Below are 20,262 nucleotides of genomic sequence, written 5' to 3' on the forward strand. Positions count from 1 at the left end.
ACCATTTATTTATTTATTTATTTATTTATTTATTTATTTTTTTTTTTTGTGGAACCAGGGATTGAACTCAGGCCCTGTGCTTGCCAGGGAAGCGCTTATTCCACTGAGCCATCTCCCTGGCCCTAGGAGCATGTCTGAGGTTCTGAGTGAAACAAGGTGAATAACTAGAGAAGGTCAACTCAACCAGTTGTAAGTATGCAGAAGTAGAACAGGAGTTGACAGATCCAAATCTATCCTTGTACTTAAAACTTACTAAGGGTTTATCTTTTTTCCTCGAAAATGCTAGAAAAGAGATTTCTATTTCCACTTCCTTGAAGTAATTACCAAATTTTTTTAACTTGGTTAAATGGGAAGGCTATTGCTTCTATAGTAGACAGAGCCCCATGCTGTTCTACCCTAGTCTTTAACCATATACCAGTCCAATTATTTAAGTACAGAATGACCAAAAATTGTATTTTTGTTAATTTTATAATATAAGATATAAAATGACAGTTTTATCAAACTTATTCAATTTTTCTCTGTGTGGCATATTTTAAAACATTTAAGACACAATGCAACATTACAATCTGGACAGTAATATCTAGTCTCTTTCTGAATTCTTTTTACATTGTTATCTTTCTTTGAGCAACACACTTCACACTGTCATGTTGGTCTTTACTTTGTTATGAGATATAATTTCAAGACAGTGTCTACCCACTAAGCAAAATGGTGGAGACACTGATGATGGACATCCTTGTTGGTGTTTGCTATTTCATAGTTTCCAATTATTTGGTCTGTTAGATCTACTATAAATTATGAATGTCTTCTTGAGCCCTCTTAGTCCAAATAAATTACAAATTCTATATTATTTTGCCCAAAAAGGTGCATACATATTTTATAGCAATATTTTTTCTCAGAATTTGATTATAGGGTAGCTTGTTAGAGGTTGGTGAACTCAGTCAGCACTACCAATAGAATTATTATAATCCTTGACCACTACTGTAACTTTTCAGTCTCATTTTTTCCTCCAAGTTCTATCATTTTGTGTGATGAGTAGTTGATAATAAGGAGGCATCTCTTTTCTTTTGAGTTCACAACACAGATTTTTCCGATCTGCTAACATTTCTCCCCTTTTCAGTTTTTTCTTTTGCAGATCCTTTGGCATTTCCTTCCCATTCAGTCTGTGTCCCAAATGTGCCCATTTTGTACTGTCAAAGAGCATCACTGAGCTCTGTAAAAGCATAAAAATTGTATCTAATGTACCCATGATGAATTTTTATAGAATGCAACACAAAATTCTAGGTTATTTTTCACAAATAAAAGAAACATGAATCAGTAAAAATAAATAAATAAATAAATGGAACTTATAATTAGACTTCACTAGAAACAGACATCAAAGGTGAATACAACATTCTAAATAGAACTTATGCAAAAATAGTTGACATAGAACAAATAAACAGATGCATAAGTATGTCACATGCAAACAGAAAACATTGATTGGTTAAAAGGACACCTGCTTGAGTGACACTTGAAATAGTCAGCACATAAACAAACATACTGTCCAATGGACAGTCATGGGAAACCGTCGAGTAGGTAAGGAGTTACCATAGGTTTCGGACAGTAAAGAAATCTACAGAAAGGTGCCAGTGTTGCTTGCTTCTCCAGAGGTGTCTGGCAGTACAACTGCATCTCATGGAGGATGCTCTGGGGACTCAGTTGGTCTTCATCCTTCTACAGATAGTGCCTTCTGAAGGACCTCAGATGTGCTCTTCTGTTTTGCTTTATAGGACTCATGCAGGTAGACCGTTGGAACACTTAGAATTTCACCCTTGTTATTTACAACATATCTTCTGTTACAATACTGTTTGTACCCAGTGTGAACTAACAAATGGCAAGAGTTGGGTACAGGGTGGCGATCTAATTTATAATAACATTCTTTAGTTAGATCTTTTTTGCAAAAGGCAAGGAAAATAGTATAAAATCCCTATGTTCAGGCTTTTATGTTTCATTACTTGTTCAAAGGTTCCAAACCATGGTTCTCAAAGACAGCTCGGGCTTGTGTCTAGATGTCCTTCCAAAGTGTCATGTCCTCATCTGTGGGGCTTTTTGCAGGTGGCTGGATCTAGGGTGTGTGATGCTGGGATTAAGGGTGTGTCATTATGAAATTAATCCTCTGATTGGATTAGCATTTTTCTGGGTATGATAACAGGAATGGCTTTCCAGGGTGTGGTTAGAACCATCCAAAAGGCAGGTAGCCTGGGATATTTGGAGCTAATCAGTCTCCCAATCTTATGGATGAGCTTATAGAAAAGGATAAAATAAAAGAGATAATACAAGATGGTTTTTGGACATCCAGGAAGGTCAGAACTCTCTTGAGACAGAGACTTCTCTGAACTGCCAGTATTTATTGGATATCGTATCAAGGGGCATGTAGAGACTGCATGGAATAGCTGAGGTAAAACACATAAAAATGAGCAGGGTCTTGAGAAGTTAGAACAAAGACATTCTGAGCAATAAATCTTGCTAATTGAGAGAATTATTTTATCTCTCCAGTTGGGAAGTCTATTGCTCTTGAATCCTGAATAAGATTCAGTGCCTGCAGCTACAGTGTTATTTTGTCTTCAGAAACTGTGACTATGACAATAAATAAATAAAGAAACCTTTGGGCCAGTCAAATAGCTCAGCAGATTAAAGTGCCTGCTTAGGCAGACACAGGGGTGGAGAGTTCAATCCTCAGGCCTGCCTTGCCAGCCCTGCCCCCAGGGCACACTGACCTGGCAATTGAGCCTGAGTGTGGTGGTGTGTGCCTGTAATCCCAGTACTTGGGAGGCTGTAAACAGGAGGATCACTACGAGTCCAGTCTAAGCAGTGAGACCTCATACATCCTTTACACCCTTTCCTAAATACAAAAATAAAGAAAGAAACTGTGAATATGAGTTTTCCCAACACAGTTGGAGAACACTGCAGTCAGCAACTTAACCCTTACACATCCCAGTCCTCAACACTGGGAAGGATAAAGAAGGCAGGCTGGGGCTTGCTACTTACTATTTCCTTCCTACTATTCCTTGAGCTGTTTTTCTTCTGTGATGCCCCTCTGCCATGCTACCCTCCCTTGGAACCAGCCAACAATGGACTGAAACTTCAGACTGTGAGCTACAAGAAAACTTTTCTCCTCTAACTTTGAGTGCTGTGTATTTTGTCTCAGCAATGGAAAAATGTAACTAAAACAAAGGGGCCTCCAAGGAAGAGAAAATTGTTTTTGAGGGGAGTAGGGGTCTTTCCCATCCATTTAATGAATCACCCTGAGAAGTCTCCTCAACTCCTTATAACCCTCAGGCCAGTAAATCAATGCCTTCTTTGTATTCCTCAGATAGTTTTTAGCCTTGTAGGAAGGACATATTCAATGTAGAGCTTCTTACCATTCTAACTCACAGCAAATCTTGCCCCTAATAGGTTTCCGTAGTAGAGAGGGCTTCTTGAGTCCATGTCCTTTTCCTTCCAACAATGGAAGCAGTGGTTAGGCCAATTTTCAGGAGATCCTGATAGGTTTGCAGATGGGTTTCAAACCTTAATCCTTGCTTTTGACCTGCCATGGTGAGATCTTTAATTTGTCTTGGCCATTTGCTGTACCCAAGAACCCCATGATACAATTGCTGGACACAGCTTTCCTGTGTTCAACAACTGGGATCTAGATGGCAATGAAAGGGGAGAGCTGAGAAAGAGGCCTAAGCTGTGGCTGCTGCAACTGGCAATGCTTTATGTGCTCCCAAGTCATCTGAAGGAACTCCCAACGTTAGTGAGGGAAAGGGTCCCTGCTTTACAGGTAAGAAACTAAACACTGGGCATGCCATTGTACTACACCACCACCTGGACCCTGCTCTGTGCGTCAGGTAACTGATGTGCCCGACTCACAGCACTAGAAGAGGGACTGTCTCCACTCTCCAAGAGGGATTGGGGAAGCGAAGACTCACTCCCACTCTGATGAAGAGGACAGGAAGGCCCCAAGGCAACCTGCAATGTCCTTCTCCAGGAGCATCTCCATCTTCTGTGAGAACCCCTGGGAGATCTTGGGTGTCATGGAATAAAGCCATCCCCACCTGAACTGCTTGAGGAGAATGACCCACCAAAATAAAAGAACTATTCCTCTGAAGCCCTGGAAGACCAAAGGCTTCTTTTCAAAAAGTAAGACTCTAGTATTGCCCTAAGTACAGACAAGTAGGGTCAATAGTCACTCCTAATCCAACACAGCTTAAATGAGTACTTATATTTAGATTCTTGTTCTTAATTAGATCCATGATGTGAGTAATCTTGCTAGGGCTCCAGCTAATCTGATGTCTCTCTTTGCCATGTTTTCTCCTCCACAGGATGTGAGAAGATCTCTAATTTCTAGATCTGTCCTGGTGCACTTTTTACGACAGATTTCTGACCTTTTCCTTCTCATATTTTTGCTGTACATCCTCAAACTAGTAAAATTTATCCCTTCAGATGATGACCCAGACTATAGCCCTTGGCTCTTTTGAAAAATTTGCTGAGTTTTCTTCCATTTTAGGCAGGCAGCTCAACAGTTCTTCATATGTAGACACTGACAGTTTTTTTTTTTTTTTTTTAATTCCACTGGTGAGCAAGAACATCTCAAGGCAGTTGGAGAGAGCATAATCCACAGTAGGTAGGGACCACATTTTCTTTCATCTGGAAGCAACTATACAAAGACAGAGACCATCACGATCTCATCATCCCATGAAGAATTATGGAGATTTATGTCTCAGGGGAAAATGAGGCAGGGCATTAGCATGTGGCCAGCTGGCGGGCAAGTGGGCAGGACCTGCCAATCACACACTTGGAGATGCATTCCAAGTGAAACAAGCCCTAAACCTTGCCCCAGGGAACAACCTGAAAGGGCTGATTTTAACTCCTCTGGCACAAAAGCCAGCAGGATTTTGGCAGGTTGACCTAGATCTGATGTCAGAATGAGGAATGCGATGGATGCTGGCCATTAATCTCATGGCTACCGTGCTCCTTTAAGTGGGCTTTCTCTCACTCTGCACAATGTACTTCTTTTCCTACCTTTAATATATGTAAAACTCTCTACCTCTTGCACTTATCTTGTCCAGTTCTTTGATCAGGACACCAAGGACCTAGAAAAAGGGGACCCAAGCACCCAAAAACCCACTAATAAGAAGATGAACATAAATATAACACAGTTAAGACTAAAGAGAGCAGAGGGTTCATCGTGACCTACTCTTGCATCTTCTAGATGAGAAAACCTAAGTCTCTAGGGACCTGGGTCACAGGAATAGTGATGGAGTTCATGTGCTGTGACTCCCAGTACAGTATTCACTCTGTACTGAGAAAGTATAGAAAGTAGAAGTTACTATAAATAGTGGCATGTGACTATCTCTTGGTATATCACTAGCATCCATTCAGATTCTGTCAAGTCTCTTTCATCCCTTTTAACAACTTCATAGATTTCCATCATACTTACAGGTCATATTTATTCACTACAGTTTTTAATTATTGCATTCAAGGTATGTCAGCATTCACTAATGTAAACTATGCAATTTTTGAAACGTGTATGGGAGGCCCAATCTTGTGCATAGATTTTTGCATTTTCAGCACCAAAAATAAATCTATTGAAAGAGTGATTCCTAAGTCAAGAGAGACACAAATAGACATCTTCCTGTTCACTGTCAATATTGCCCTTTTAGGCTGCTTCACCTTGTTCTTCATTTGAAAATATATGAGACCATCCTGGAAAGCTTTAAGCATGTTTAACATTTAAGTGAAAGGAGGCAGCATTATTCTTTTGCATTTGTTTGATCAGTAGTAAGAGAGCCTGGGCACCTTTTTATGTTTAGGATCTATTTGTATGTCATCTCCTTTTTATGTCAGTTTTGTCCCTTTTCCTTTGATAGTTTCTGTTTCAGTAATCTTGCAAAGAAGTGGTCTCCATCTGAGCGAGGTCCTAAGAACTTAGCTTTACTTGCAGGCAAGCAGCATGAACACATTAGCAGCAGCTATGGAGTGCATGACCATGCTGCAGGGCCAGAGGTGTGATCAGTCTTGCTCCTTCTCCTATTCAACCTTAACGAGGCTCCCCTGCAAAGACGTGGAGGAAATGAGCTCTGAGGCAGAACTCGCAGCCCCATTACCCTCCCTCAGCCTGCCTTTCTGCTTCCTTACACACAAAACTGCTGCTATCTTGGCGCCCCTGCATCTCTCTTCAATCTCCTGGCCTTTGTGCATGTCCTGCTTCTGCCTGAAGTACTCACTCCCTTTCCTAAGGAAAAACCTTACATGTCTTTGAATACCTCATTCCACTGTGATTGTCTCACGTGACCCTTTTCTGACCCCCTTACCTATAATAGTCACCTCTTTTGTGCCAGCCCATTACAACACTACCCAAGCACCTGGGCTATGACTTTTGTTCAAATATATGGTATTTAGATGTTTTTAAAAAGTACAGTGAAAGAAACATTGCCACTACCCACCAGTAATCCACCTCATTTTGAACACACTCCATCACTCTTGTTAATTTCTAAAGCAGTTCTTGGTATCCTCTTTTGTTAGTGTCTTTATAAGGTAAGAAAAAATATGATGGAAACTGCTACTAAGTATCATCCAGTGGGAACACAGACCCATAAAAACATTACATTGTGTCCTCAACCACCTTATTCACTGGAAATATCTGGTTCTTCCCCAAAGTCAAAATGACCATGAAGCACAATTTGAACCAATTCGGAACATGGAGACAACTGCAACCATGCAACTAGAGACACATAGGAGTACAACGTGGGATCCGCCATAGTCTCAGGAGAAGGGAAGCTCGAAGGACTTGGACTCATGCTGGGGATTTGGGGGAAAGGTTAAGGAAGAGCAGTCTTGATTTGGATTGGATATTGTCAGGAGTGAAAGGGATCCTGAGATTGGTCACATCCATAAATCTCATCTGGAAGGAAGGGAGATCAAATTGAGGATAAAGCTGGAAAGGGTGAAGAAGCATGCCAACCTCCTTAATCAGAGTAGGGGATATATACACTTATCATAGAGTGGATAGTGTTTTTGATTGTGTTATATGGAGTGATCTTGATTTTCTTTTGTCCTTGGTGGTTAGTCGCCTTTCCTGGAGGTCGGTATTCTGTGACACATGTAGCTTGAGTACCAGGCCAACCCCTGATTTCCCACCAACTGAACATAAGCTCACCTTCTTTATCACCTGTCAGTGCCTCTAATTTCCCCCATCCTACCTCTCTCTCCCCCATGGCCCGCATCATCTTTAGTCACCTGCTCTGGCCCACTATGAACACCTCTTCTTTAGCTAAGACCTCGCATGTGTGGTGCATGGGAATCCAGAGTGTCCTAGTCATCCAGAAATCAGCATATGTGTGCCTCTATGCATGTCCAGTATTCACAGGCAACAAGATGCGGCCCCAGTCCTGGTTCTTTATAGGCTCAATTTCTTCATCCTTGAGGTGAGGGACTCAGCACCAAATTCCTCATAGACCATTTTTACTTGCTTTGAGAAGGGACCGAAATATCTTTTCTGTTCTCAGGGAAGAGTGTAAGTCTTTGCTCCCTGATGAAATTAGTGGCTTCTAGCATCTATGGACAAGCATGGAAGGTGTGTGTGTGTGTGTGTGTGTGTGTGCGCGCATGCACACATGTGAGTATGATTTTTGTAGCATGTCCATGCTCTCTGTGTGTGTAGCTTCTCCATGTTATCTACTCTGAGGACCACCCACCTCTCAAGTGAGAATTTGGGTTCATAAACATGGGGGCAGGGAGCCAAGAGTGATCCTCTGGTTCCTGAAAAGCCATCATATGTCTATTGCTAAAATTGTGGAGTTGGGGGAGGGGGTCGGGCAGCGTGTTAGGTGGAATAACGGGAGAGACCTTACTCCTCTTATGATGTGCATATTTCCCAAGTGCTGTATACTGGACGCTGGTACATCAAGAAAATACTGGGGTTTTTTGGCACAAAGAAACTGTAAAACTAAAGGGATCAAATTTTGTCATTTTCATCAGATTGATAATTTAAGAGTATTTCCTTTGGACAAGACACTTGCCAGTCCATTCCCTATCGCTTTATACTTGATGTTCCAGAAATCCTGGTCTTGGCCCCACTGCCCATCTGCATTTAACAGATGGTGCTTGGAGGCTCATAGAAGGGTAGGCATGGTGGTAGGTAAAGCTCCAAGCAGGATTGGAGCCCAGCTCTGTTGGAGTGCAAAACAGCGTACTTCTTCCTTCTTGCTTTTATCCTATTTTTCTTCCAAGGACTGGTAGTCTATAATAGTGACCACGAACCGTCTGTCTTTGCTGTAAGAACAGGGTAGTCTGTTCTCCTTCCTGTTTCAACATGAAGCTACTGACACAAGCAGCCTGGGATCAGGGTAGTAGACAGTTTGGTTGTTTTTCACCTTTCAGCATCTCTCCTCTAACAGGCACAGACTCAGTTAAACCCAGTTGTTAGTGGACAGAAAGGCACTTGATCAGCCCAGGAAAGAGGTCGGCATGATTTGGAGAGTAGATCTGATCAAGGTTAGCCTTGGGAAGTTGCTCCCCCAGAGAACGAGGGTACAGAACCAACCACAAAGTTGGGGCTGAGGGGTACCAAGGCCTTCAGAATTCCTCCTGGGGAAGAACAGATGCAAAAGACTAATGACTAGTCGATCTTATTTGCTCATTCGTTCATTTTCCTTCAGTTGTTCATTCACTCACCATTGACTGAGGACATTCCCTCAGTCAGGGACTGAACTGAGTGCTAAGGAAGCCATCAAGACCCAGTTACTGCCCTCAGAGCTGACCATCTAGGGCAGTGATGGCTAAGAGGCTAAGTGTCCAAACCCCAAACCCATTCATTTATTGCAAAATGCCAGCACTGCAATGAAACCTGAGACCAAAGATTTAGTTCAGCAAAACCACTCTTATCTGGTGCTTGGCTACTTAGGTACCATGGCTTGCATGCCAACAGGATGGCTCTGAATGCCCTCTGCAGCATGTGAGCCATAGGTTTGTCACCACTGCTTGGTGGAAATCCAAACATCTAGAAAGGAATTGGAAGGACTTGGGTAAGGGCCCAGGGCTATGAGAACAGTCATGGCTGTGGGTCAGAAATGACTTCCCAGAGCAAGTATATTCATGTATCATTTAATGATGAAGACAGGCGATACGAAGTATGTCCTTGGGCTTGCACAGTTCTCCTTCTGTGTGAACATCACAGTGTGATAGTTGTGAAGTTAATACGCAACACAGTCTTATGGGACCACTGTTGTGTATGCAGTTGGCCTTTGAGCTTGATGGAAACACCCTTACACATCACCTGACTGTAGCATCTCAGAGGAGAATTGAAGGTGGGTGTAGAAGAGGAGGGGTTTGAGGAGAAAGGTGAGGCTGGCTGAAAGAATGGAAAGAGCAGCCTGAGATGAACAGTATTTCAGAGGACGGTGAAGTTGGTGGCCAGAGTTACTGGTGTCTATGTCAATGGTGTCCTAGAGCCTGCTTAAACTGGCTCACAACTACTGACTGCTTTTAGGAGTTTCATGTCAAATTAGCCATTATTAAGAATGAAGAACTTACAGGGGCTGGGGAGATGGAATGGAATAAGTGCTTCCCTGTCAAGTGCAAGGACCTGAGTTCAATCCTGGTTTCTGCAAAAACAAAAAACAAAAAACACCTTACAGTATAATATATTTTTATAAATGAAGATGGCAAATACAACTCATCACTCCCCCACTAGTTTACTCTGTTTTGCCATTAGCAATGTTCTGGGTTTCTGTCTGTCCTATCCTTGTGGTGGAGGTCATGTTGAATGCTATGGGTAGCACATCTCTTCCAAGCCCTGCCCACGTGGAGTGTGGGTGGCTCAGAATCAGTCATGGAAGCAATATTTACACTAGCATAATGGGCAGACGTCACTAGTGGGCTTCACTTGCTCTCTCCAGAGGGACAGCCATTCAGTATTCACCTGCCTACAATTGTTCTAAAATGTACATAGACAAAAATGAAGAAATCCCAAGTGTAATTTCTATGCTCAGTAACTGTCCTAAAATGAACATAGCTGTATGGTCAGCACTTAGGTCAAGTGACATACAACTACTAGTACCCCAATAGCCTTCTCATACCCTTTTAACCAGTCACTGGCCACCCCACCAAGACTAATCACAATATTGACTTCGCAGTATGATTTTTTTATCTAAGGAAGGCTTCTTCCAAACTCTCATTTCCATATCCTTCTACATTTTGGTTTCAAGATTTTCTGTATATATTTCATCACTATTCCATTTTAAATAATTTAATATTATATTAGGAATACAACATCCATGTCATCAGAGACATGAAGACATGGCAAGGACTTTACGAGCCATGAACATTCTTGAGGACCCAGAAGACACCAGGCCAGTGAGGAGCACAGAGCACAGCCCACTTTGGCCCTTAGGAAGCACATGCTGTGCAATGGGAGGTGACATCTGAGGTAGGGAGCCCTGTCTGGAGGCTTTTGTTGATCAGACATGAAGTGGATGGAGAGGATGGCAGCCTAGGCTGAAGTACAATCTCTCTGCAGGCCTCTCTTAGCAGCTAGACTAAAAGCATGGGCTCCAGATCCAGGCATACTTGTAGTTTAGGTTTTTCTTTGATACTTACTAGTTCTGTTACCTCAGAACAGTTAGTTAATGATTCTAGAAATGGTTCATCTCTGTAGAAGTGAAAATAATGGTAGTCCCAGACTCAGTGGTGGTTGGGATTATTAACTAACAACCAAGAAATACTTAGTTCACAGCAGTCACTCAGTAGGCATTAAGTGTTACAGATGCAACATCTGCTCAACCTAAGGAAAGGGGAGGAACTTTCCCTAAGCAGTTGTACTGCCTTCAAGATAGAGTCTGCATTTTGTCCTTCTTCTTGGGGTCTTTTGATGACTCATGTGAGGAGAATCAGATGTCCAAGGAGTTCTTTGGGGAACCACAGGGAAATGGACACACACAGTGCCTGCCACGGTGCAATAGTTTTGCTCATTTAAACCTGTAAGGAAGTCTTGAGCTGAGAAGGCCAGAGACAAAAGCCAATCTCACTGTATTTTCAGGGCAGCTGTCTCAGTTACTTTTGTTCCACTGATGGGAAAAAATGCCTGACATGCAAAATCAAGGAAGGAAAGGTTTATTTAGCTCACAGTTTGTGGAGATTTCAGTCCATACTCAGCTGGCTCCAAGGCAGGGTAGCACATGGCAGAGGGCAGCCATCATGGTGGCAGAAAATAGTAAAGAGTAAATGGAGGGGCAGCAGCTGCAGCAGCTAGCAAGCCCCTCTTTCTCCCTTGTATTGTATTCAGACTATCCACCCCAGGGTGGGTATAGCACTCACATCCATAATCACAGCATTGGATCATGAATTCATCATGAACTCTAGAAGCCTACCCCAAAGACTACATGAAGCTTTTGGCACGGACAACTAGGCATAAATCATAACAGCAGCATTCAAGAGAAAATCAGGCATGTTCACAGAACAGCTTGGGCTTTCTCCTCCAGGGGTGCAGGGCAGCAAGGGCCAGGGAGTATTATATGTAGGGCAGACAGCTGAGCCAAATCTTCCACACGGGCAAAGCTCAGACCTCTGATGATGAGCTAGCCAGCTTGGGGCCTCCTGGTCTGGGTGCAGTGTTCCCATATCCTCTTCAGTGAGAAGGTTCCTTCTGTTTTGCTCACCATGGAACCTCCCAGTTTCCATTACCAGGGTATTAAGAGAGCTGGCGATCTAGTCCATAAAGCCACTGTCCAAGATCCTTCGGGCTTTCCTAAACCTAATTCTCCTCATTGAACTCCAATTTCTTCATTGGGCAAATAGACCACATAACAGTTCCACTTTCCAAGGGTGGTATAATTAAGTGAGACAGTGTCACGCTTTTGTATCCGGTTCCCAGTGAACAGCAGACACCCCATAAAGACTGGCAGTTCTGTAGATCCTCACCTCTTTCTCCTTAATCTCTCCTTCCTTTCCAATCTGTTGCTGGAATCACTCTATTTCAACTGCCAGCAATGCCAAGGCCAGTTGCAACTATCCTAAAACTCTACTGGATTCCCTACTGCTTGCCAGTGACTTTTCAGCAAATAAAGCATTTATTTTCTTTTGGATTCACATTTTAGACAACCTGTGGGCCTCGTATTGCTCCATTTTTCTTTGCATGTGGCCCTGATAGTGGCCTCCAAAGGGCCAAGTCTGTGTGATGGGAACCCATTCCTCTGTCGCAGTAGAAGGAGCTCCACTTGGTGAGGTGTTATCCAGTACAGGACAAATAAGTCCTGGCAGGAGATAGGGTCATCTGCCAATATGGTGCATCTCCTGGGCTCTAGCAGTGAAGGAGGTGGATTCTAGCAATAGTAGGTGGGACCAATGATGTCACTATACATGAAGATAATGATGATAACTAAAATAAAAACTGACTCACTTTCCGTCACCCACTAGGGAACAGCTGTTAATACAGTAGTTCAGGTGTAGTATATCTTGAGTTTTTTCCTTGCAAACTTATAGTTAAAATTAATGAAATCATTATAATATAAACTATATAAGGTATGACATATTTTGGCTTGAAGCATACTTCACAAATCTGCATGAAGTTGGAAATTGAAACATTATAATGCAGGATTTTGGGGAGACTGGAGTGAAGTGATGGGGAGGTTTATGTGTAAACCAGTAGTTTGCATTAACTCCTTTCTGTCACTCTTCAGCCAGCCCCAGTCTCACCAGCCAACCTCACACAGCCTTCCTGGTCCTTCTGCCCTACAGCAAGTCCTCTTTTCAGATTCTTCATTGATATTAGGGGACCATGGCTTTAGTTCAGAGTCAAAGTGTGGGAGGCAAATAAATTCCAGTGTACCCATAACACTGAACGTCGAATTAAACACTGGCTAGTAAATCAGTTTTTCCTTTCCCTTTTCCTTCTGCCATCCCTCTATTTGTATTTTTTTAATTTTTTTGGTACTGGGAATCAAACTTAGGGCCTCACACTTCCCAGGGAGGTGCTGTCCCACTGAGCTACATCCCAGCCCACCTGTTTTTTCCCCTTCTCTCTCTCCAGCTAAGAGCAGCCCTCAGAAGTGGGCTCCCTCCTGACCTGCCTCCCACCTTGTGCGGTGCTCACCTAGGCACTCCCAGCGCTGCTCTACCCCTAAGCTCCTGGCGCTGCTACCAGGAACACCCCGTGCGCACATTTGCTGGCTGGAGCTGGCAGGGTCCCTGTGTTGTCGGAGCCCTGCAGGCTTCCCTTGATTGCTTGTGCCCATTAAATTCTGGGCCAAGAAGAATGCAGACTTGAGGTTGTGGGCTGTGGTTTTAAATCTCCAGCTCCTTCCAGGCAGGCTTGAGCTATTTGGGCCCCTCTGCACTCCTTCCTCACTCAGCCTGGAGAGAGGAGTGGGGCTGAAGGGCAGTCAGGGAGGTTAGCAGCGGAGAGAGTGGGACTGTGGGGTCTCTCTGGGCAAATTCTGTGGCAGTGTGATAAAAATCTTGGTCTAGGCTTCAGAGATGTGCATCTTAACTCTGCTTGTGACCTCACTGTCCCATTTGTGCAGTTTATTTCCCTCAGAGCCTTGGGATTCCTCCCTGTGAAGCCAGGGTTAGCATGTTCTGAGTTTCCTGGAGTGTTTCCAGGTCTTTTACCATCTTTTTCTTGTTCTTCCCTCAGCCATCTCTGCCAGTAGGAGTGTTTCCGGGCAGAGGGATCCCCAGGGAAGCAGCTGGAAGCTGCACTCTTCCTTGGTTTTCATCATTTGTTCTCTGATGCTAAATCCTGGGTTCCCCATCACTAGGGGCTCGGCTCTGAAGAAGGGCTTCAGCCATGGGATCAGTGGATCTGCATGACTCCTAGCTTGTGTCCTGGATTAACTAACCATGGAATCTCTCTGGGTCTCGGCATTCTCACCTATGCAGTGGAAATAAGGGGGCTCATTGCATTGGAATACTTTTTCCCATAATTTTATTGAGAGACAAATAGCAATGAGACAGTTTCAAACCAAATTGGTAGGACAGTTTCAATAATTAACACATTGCATACATTCTTCCTAGTGGTTAATTGCTGTACAAGATGCGGACATGATATCCTATTTACAAACACTATTAGAACAAATCCCTCTATGCATTGGAATATTTTGACAATTAAATGCAATCAAGTAGGTTCAGTCCTAAAACAGTGCCCGACACCTGGTAACCCCGCGATAGATGCTAGTGCTGTCGTCATCATCATCATCATCAATCATCATCATCGTGTTAGTGCTTTTAGCTACTACCTCCTACTGTCACTCTATGGAAGGAGAGAAACCCTGCTCCTCCCTTCCCCTGTCATAAGCACCCCCTCTCTCTACACACCCAAGGAGGAGGGACTCCAGCTCTGACTCACACATCCCTCTGCAGTCATTGTGCCTGGGACTCCCAGAAATCCCTAGTACACCCTCTCGTGGACTGTATAAACCCTGGAGCTTCCACTACTAGCATTGGTCACATCTTTAGGGCAAGAGTCAAAGAGACTCAAACGCAGAGTGGGTGAGTACTTCAGACAAGTCACTCAACCACCGAGAAAACCACTGAGGTTTCTCAGCTGTGTGACAAGATTGTCACTACAGCCCTTTTCCATTGCTGGGGAGAACCAAATAATTGTAGTATAGTTTCAAAGTTTGTATGAACTGTAAATACTTGGAGATGTCTGTTCCACATTAAGTATTTAATTCAGGTAAGTTCCTTCCATATACCTACCCCATCCCGTGGATGCCTGTCTTCAGGTTGAAGGCCTCTGTCTGGTCTCCCTGCCACCCAAGAGAGGGAGAAGTGCCTTGACACTCGTGACTTCTCTGCCTCCTGCCCCAAATGACTTTAGCCTCAGGCTGTCCTTCACCCCATGTTGAATCAACCAAGCAGCCAGAGACAGAGAAAGTCACAAGGAAGTACCACACACTTCTGCACAGATTTTTTTTTAATTATTAAAAAGCAAATAAGAAATTAAACAACATTTCCTCAGATGTGCTGTGAGAAAACATCACAGGAATATAAAGTTCCTACAAAAAAGGAGAAAGAGGATTCCCCAGAGCTGCACTCACAGACCCTGTGAGGGAGGCTGAGGATTTTCTCTGGAGGCTGTTGTTTCTTAGACAAACATCCACCTCTCCAGTCCTGTGGAGAAGGAAGTGCTCACTCTGCCTTGTTTCTCTTGGAAACCTCGGCCACTGCCAACTCACTGGTCCATGACACATACACACACACACACACACACACACACACACACACACACACAGGAAGCTGGGCTTTATGAGACTTTTGCAGAAGGGCAGCCGGGGGTGGAGAATTTAGGGCAGCCGTCCCTCTCACTGACCCTGGATCTGCTCACAACCTGTCTGTGGGGAGTTGCCCAAGAGCCGTGCTACCCTGCACTTGCGCCATCCCGCAGGGCACCTGGCCTGTGCACTCTAGATTCAGTCTCCTGGCAAGGAGTCACTTGTCGCCTTGAGTGGCAGCCAGATGAGTATCTGCAGGAAAGTTGGAGCAAACAGAATAAGAATAGACGGGAACAAGACAGGCCTGGCTGGTGTTGGATTTGGAGGGAGCACCAGAGGACAGGGGTGAAGTCTGGACATCCCTGCTGCCATCATCTCCTCGGCTTGACATTCCTTAGCTGCTTCTTTGGTTCAATCTTCGGGGTTACCGAGACCCAGATTTCCCTTGTAGCTCTGGAATTTCCTAGTTTGTAAGACTCTGGGAAAGTTACTTAACTGCCTCAAGCTCTGTTTCCCTTCTGTTACTGAGGGGATTGATGTGACTCCCACAGGGTAACTCTAAAGAGCAAATCTGACCATACCTGCAAAGGGCCTACTACAGCCCCCTGCACAGAACAAGGGCTCAAAAAACTGCCACCACCATGACTGCTGCCCAGCACCAGCATTACCACTGCCAAACTGGTTAAGTCTCTGCGTGGACTTGAGTGTGGTGAACAGAGAGCTTGAACAGTGTTCTGGAAAGAGAACGTGCTCTCTTGAGGCTCCTGTATTATGCACAGGTGATTCTGAGGTCCTGGCTCACAGGGTGGTGTAGGAGCTGATTTAGGGGACTTGGCTGCTTCTCTCTGGGTCATGTTCATGTGGCCCAGGAGTTGTTTATATCCTAGACCTCTGTGCCCTCCCTGGGGTACAGGACGCTGTTGGTGTTGATGCTGTTGTAGAAGTGAGGGCTGAACTGGTTAAGGACTGAGCTTCCATAGCCAAGCGCATTGGTGGATGCAGAGCTGGCCCATTCGTTCCCGCTCCCATGGCCTGTGAGGTTGGTGAGTGGGGTGTAGGAATTGAAACTCAGAGGTCCCTGCCCCATCTTGTCAGAGGGCTCAGGGCTCAGTCCTGGTGTGCCCATGGGGCGGCCCACTGGGCTTGGCCCACTCACATAGGCCGTCATGTTGGAAAGGAAGCTGTTGAGGCATGGGGTGCCTGAGGGGGGTGGGGAGCACCGCTTCTCCGGGGAGCTGGAGGTGGCTGGTGAGCCACTGTCCAGGATGTCTTGTGACTCTGAGCTCTTGGGGCTGCCTGCCAGGAGACTGCTATCGGTTTTCTCTGAGGCTAAGGATCCTGTGCTGGAGGAAATGTCTGATTTTCTCTTCCTCTTCCTGCGGAAATTTCCATTGTCAAACATCTTCTCACAGTTGGGATCCAGAGTCCAATAATTCCCTTTGCCTGCAACAAAAGTGTGAGGTAACTACAGAGAGGTGGACAAGATGCCTCTCTCCTTCTCTCCTTCATTATTGCCACAACTTAAAAACAAAGATGCCAAATGTAGAGAGAGGAGAGAAGAACAAAAGCCTGGGACTGAGAAATGGAGGAATTCTACAAACCACCCACCCACCCCACAGCACCGTATCCAACTTTCTGTAAGGATCCTCCAGATGGTGGGGAACTGTGTGAGTCCACAAGGAAGAGGCATAGGCATGTGAGGCATACAGGTAGTCCCTTTCAGAAGGCTGAAGCACTGGGGTGGGGGGCAGAGGTGTGGAGTGGGGTGAGGCAGTGAGGGATGCTTCCATGGCTGAGGATAAAGAAAACCCAGAAAAACATTCAGGACTTCCCAATAGTGGTCCTGGGCTGGGGTCCAAAGATGGGCTGGAGCCCTGGCTTTGCTCCTGACAACTAAAGGACTTCGGGTGAATCTCGGTTTCCTGGTCTGACAGATGAGCCACTGGACCTGTCCATTGCTTCTCTGGCTCCACATGGGGAAGGACAGACACTAGTGGTACAAGAGAGCTTTGTAACTGTGAGGTACTGCGGGAAGGAAGGCAAGCTCCTCCTGCTCTCTCTCAGCTGGAGGGCAAGGGCAGTTCATCATGGACACTTGCTCTCTTCTAGGGGACAGATAGACCTGGCCACTGCCAACATCAAAGGGAGCAAAGTGAGGTTCCTTTTGGCTACTCTGATATCCTATGGCAAAACAACAATGGACTGTAATTCTGGGAAAGGGATTCCTGAATGTTTACTACACAGCACTCTGCAGGTCTCAGTACTTTAGATATTTGTCATAACAAAGGAGGTCACATCCTCTGGGCTGGACCTGATTTTAGAACAAAGCACCATCATTCACACTTCATCCTGTGTCACCTAAGATAGGTGGACTGTTCCACTTCTCTGCTATTTTCCTTATCTGTGAAATGGGCTCATGCAGGTACTCCTGTTGTGGCTATTAAAGGAGGTTCAGAAGGTAGGGTGTGTGTCCACCAAAGGTCAGAACCTCTGCCCTAGTGGGGCGTGGTGTGGACCATTCTCAGCAATGGAAATTTCCCGAGCCCTGCATCCTGGAAATGCACATGAATCATAATACTGACTGCAGCCCATTAAATTTTTGCGAGTGCTAAAGGCTTCACATATAGTATCTCACCTCCACCATGAGCCTGTAAACTCTTTAGAAGGTAGCCTCTGTATTTGTCCGATGAAGAAGCTGAGGCTTAGAGATCTAGCCTGACCAAGGCCATTGACTGGAGCCCATTGAAACCCACATCTGCCCCAGGCCGGTGCTCCCCTCCACCTCCCTTCAGCTCTGTCTCTGATCAGCCTCAGTCCTGGAGATCTGAGGACGGAACAACCCGAACCAGAGCTTCTGGGAATGGGGCTTGGGGCAGGAAGGAAATAAGCCTGGCTTGGGCACCCAGAAGCTTGCTGAAGGATGCCCCCACCCTGCCCTGGCAGCCACCTTACCTGGGTCATCCTCGTCTCGAGGGACTTTCTTGAAGCAGTCATTGAGGGACAGATTGTGGCGGATGGAGTTCTGCCAGCCAGCCTTGCTCTTGTTATAGAAGGGAAAGTTGTCGGCCACGTACTGGTAGATCTGGCTGAGGGTGAGGCGCTTGTCAGGTGCCCCGTGAATGGCCATGGCAATAAGAGCTGAGTAAGAGTAGGGGGGACGCACCAGCTTCATCAGTTCCTCCTGTGAGGGGATGGGCAGCCAACCCAGGTCGCTGCCCCCGAGCCCGGACATGCTGGGCAGCAGCTGCCTCTGCATGCCATAGGCCTGGGGCAGGAAGGGGCTCGTGTTGGTGCCCGGCAGGTAAGGTGGTGGGGTCATGGCTGGCCCACTGAGCCAGAGGTAGGGGTTGGGGGTGGCCCCATACTCGCCACCTCCCTCGAAGGAGGGGGGCCTCTGAGGGCTGGGCACGCCCTGTGGGTGGAAGAAGTTCTCATAGTAAAGGTTCATCTCAGGGGGCTCCTGGCCGATGCTGGGGAACTGGGGGCTGCAGCGAGGCGGGGAGGGCGCTGGGAGGTCGTAGGAGCTCATGGTGGGGCCGCAGGAAGCAGAGCCACCGGCCTGGCACCTGTGTTCCGGAGCTGCCCCTGACAGGTGCTCAGCAGGCCCCAGACTCCAATTTATACCCTGAGGCTCTGCTGGGCAGCCCCACCCAGGGGAGGCCTCCTGCCGGCCTCCGGGAGGGCGGGCCCTGCCTCCTGGCCCCACCCTCCGCTGGTCCCCACTAGCCACCTGCTAAGAGGGCTTATTAGAGCTGATGGTAAAAATGGTACATGGTCCTGATTCCCTCTCTCCTCAGTTTCTTTATCTCCAAATTTTCATGCACTCCATTTTCTTTTGTTCTGCCTCTTTTGCCTTATGTTTTCCCCTTGTCATGTTTTTCTTGTCTTCTTATTTTCCCCATGTGCCTTCTGCATTTGATTCTTGTCTTTCATGCATTCCTTCCCTCCTGTGGGCCTGCATTCCTCCTGATCCAATGTCTTTTTGTGTCCTCCTCTGCCCACAAGGCACTGCCTTAGGTGCTCTGCTGCCCTTGCTCGCCTCCCTGTGCCTCTCTGTTCTCTCCTCTGGGCCTCTTTCTCTCTCTTCCTGTCCTCTCAGTTTCCCTCTTCTCCTCCCCCCCAGCCCTCACTCTGGTCAACAGCCCTAGTCCTCCACTGGACCAGAGCCTTATGCCTTGGCCTTTGGAAGTACAGATGCGTTTTCTGGAGTTGCCAACATGGAAAATCCTGCACACACCACACACACACACACACACACACACACACACACACACACACACAAACGCTTGCCTGCTCTCTTTCTGCAGGTAGGAGGAGAAGTATCTGCCATTAACCTGCCCTGGAGACTCCCCCAAAGGAACCGCAGGGCTTTTAAAAATAACATCAAAAGGGGGAGACTAAGAATCAAACTTCAGGGAGAAAGGAGAGAAATCCACGATTCAAATTTCTTTCCAGCTGTGGGGCACATGGACTCCCTAGCTCCTAAACAGATTGAGCATCCTTTCAGGCCCTGGCAGGGAAGGGGCCAGGCGGGGAGCAGGGCCGGCCTCACCAGCCATGCTCCTTTCCCCTCCAGCTCCTCCTTGCTACTGGATAGGGCCAGTCCTCCTCCTTGTTGGGCTCCCTTTTAGCGTCACACTGCCCTCCACCCTCCAGCAGGACCCCCGCTCGGGGAGTTGGTGGTGGTCTTGATTGCTAGAGGCCAGGCAGCAATTCCCTGAGCATATTCTAGTAACACCTGATGATCCCGTGTGATCCAGCAGATGGAGGAGTAAGCTAGCCCACCTCCTCCTGCTCTTCCGCCTGTGCTTCCCTCTCTCCAATCACCCTCCTCCCATTTCCTCCAGACTGTGTGTTTCCCCAAGGCTAAAGAGCCAGGCACTGTGTGCTTCCTCAGGACTTCTCTTCTCTCTGCTCTCCATGTGATGTCAGGACCAAGCCCAAGGGGCCAGGGGTTCGATCCCCAGGCCTGCCGTGCTAGCCTTGCCCTCAGGTTGCACTGAGAAGGCAATTGAGACTCGGCATAGTG

General features: G+C 46.1%; 1 protein-coding gene across 1 annotated transcript; it reads right to left on the minus strand.

Annotated features, from left to right (window-relative positions):
- Positions 1-14,042: 14,042 nt before the first annotated feature.
- Positions 14,043-18,817, minus strand: Foxi1 (forkhead box I1). The gene is made up of 2 exons (XM_004637037.2): positions 18,186-18,817; positions 14,043-16,676 (listed from the first exon to the last, which is right to left on the minus strand). Exons 1-2 carry the CDS (start codon positions 18,760-18,762, stop codon positions 16,117-16,119), a joined length of 1,137 nt encoding a protein of 378 aa, XP_004637094.1. The 5' UTR covers positions 18,763-18,817; the 3' UTR covers positions 14,043-16,116.
- Between the last annotated feature and the right edge of the window lie 1,445 nt (positions 18,818-20,262).

The sequence above is a fragment of the Octodon degus genome, unplaced genomic scaffold, assembly GCF_000260255.1.
Source record: "Octodon degus isolate 3935 unplaced genomic scaffold, OctDeg1.0 scaffold00085, whole genome shotgun sequence".
Taxonomy (NCBI): Eukaryota; Metazoa; Chordata; class Mammalia; order Rodentia; family Octodontidae; genus Octodon; species Octodon degus.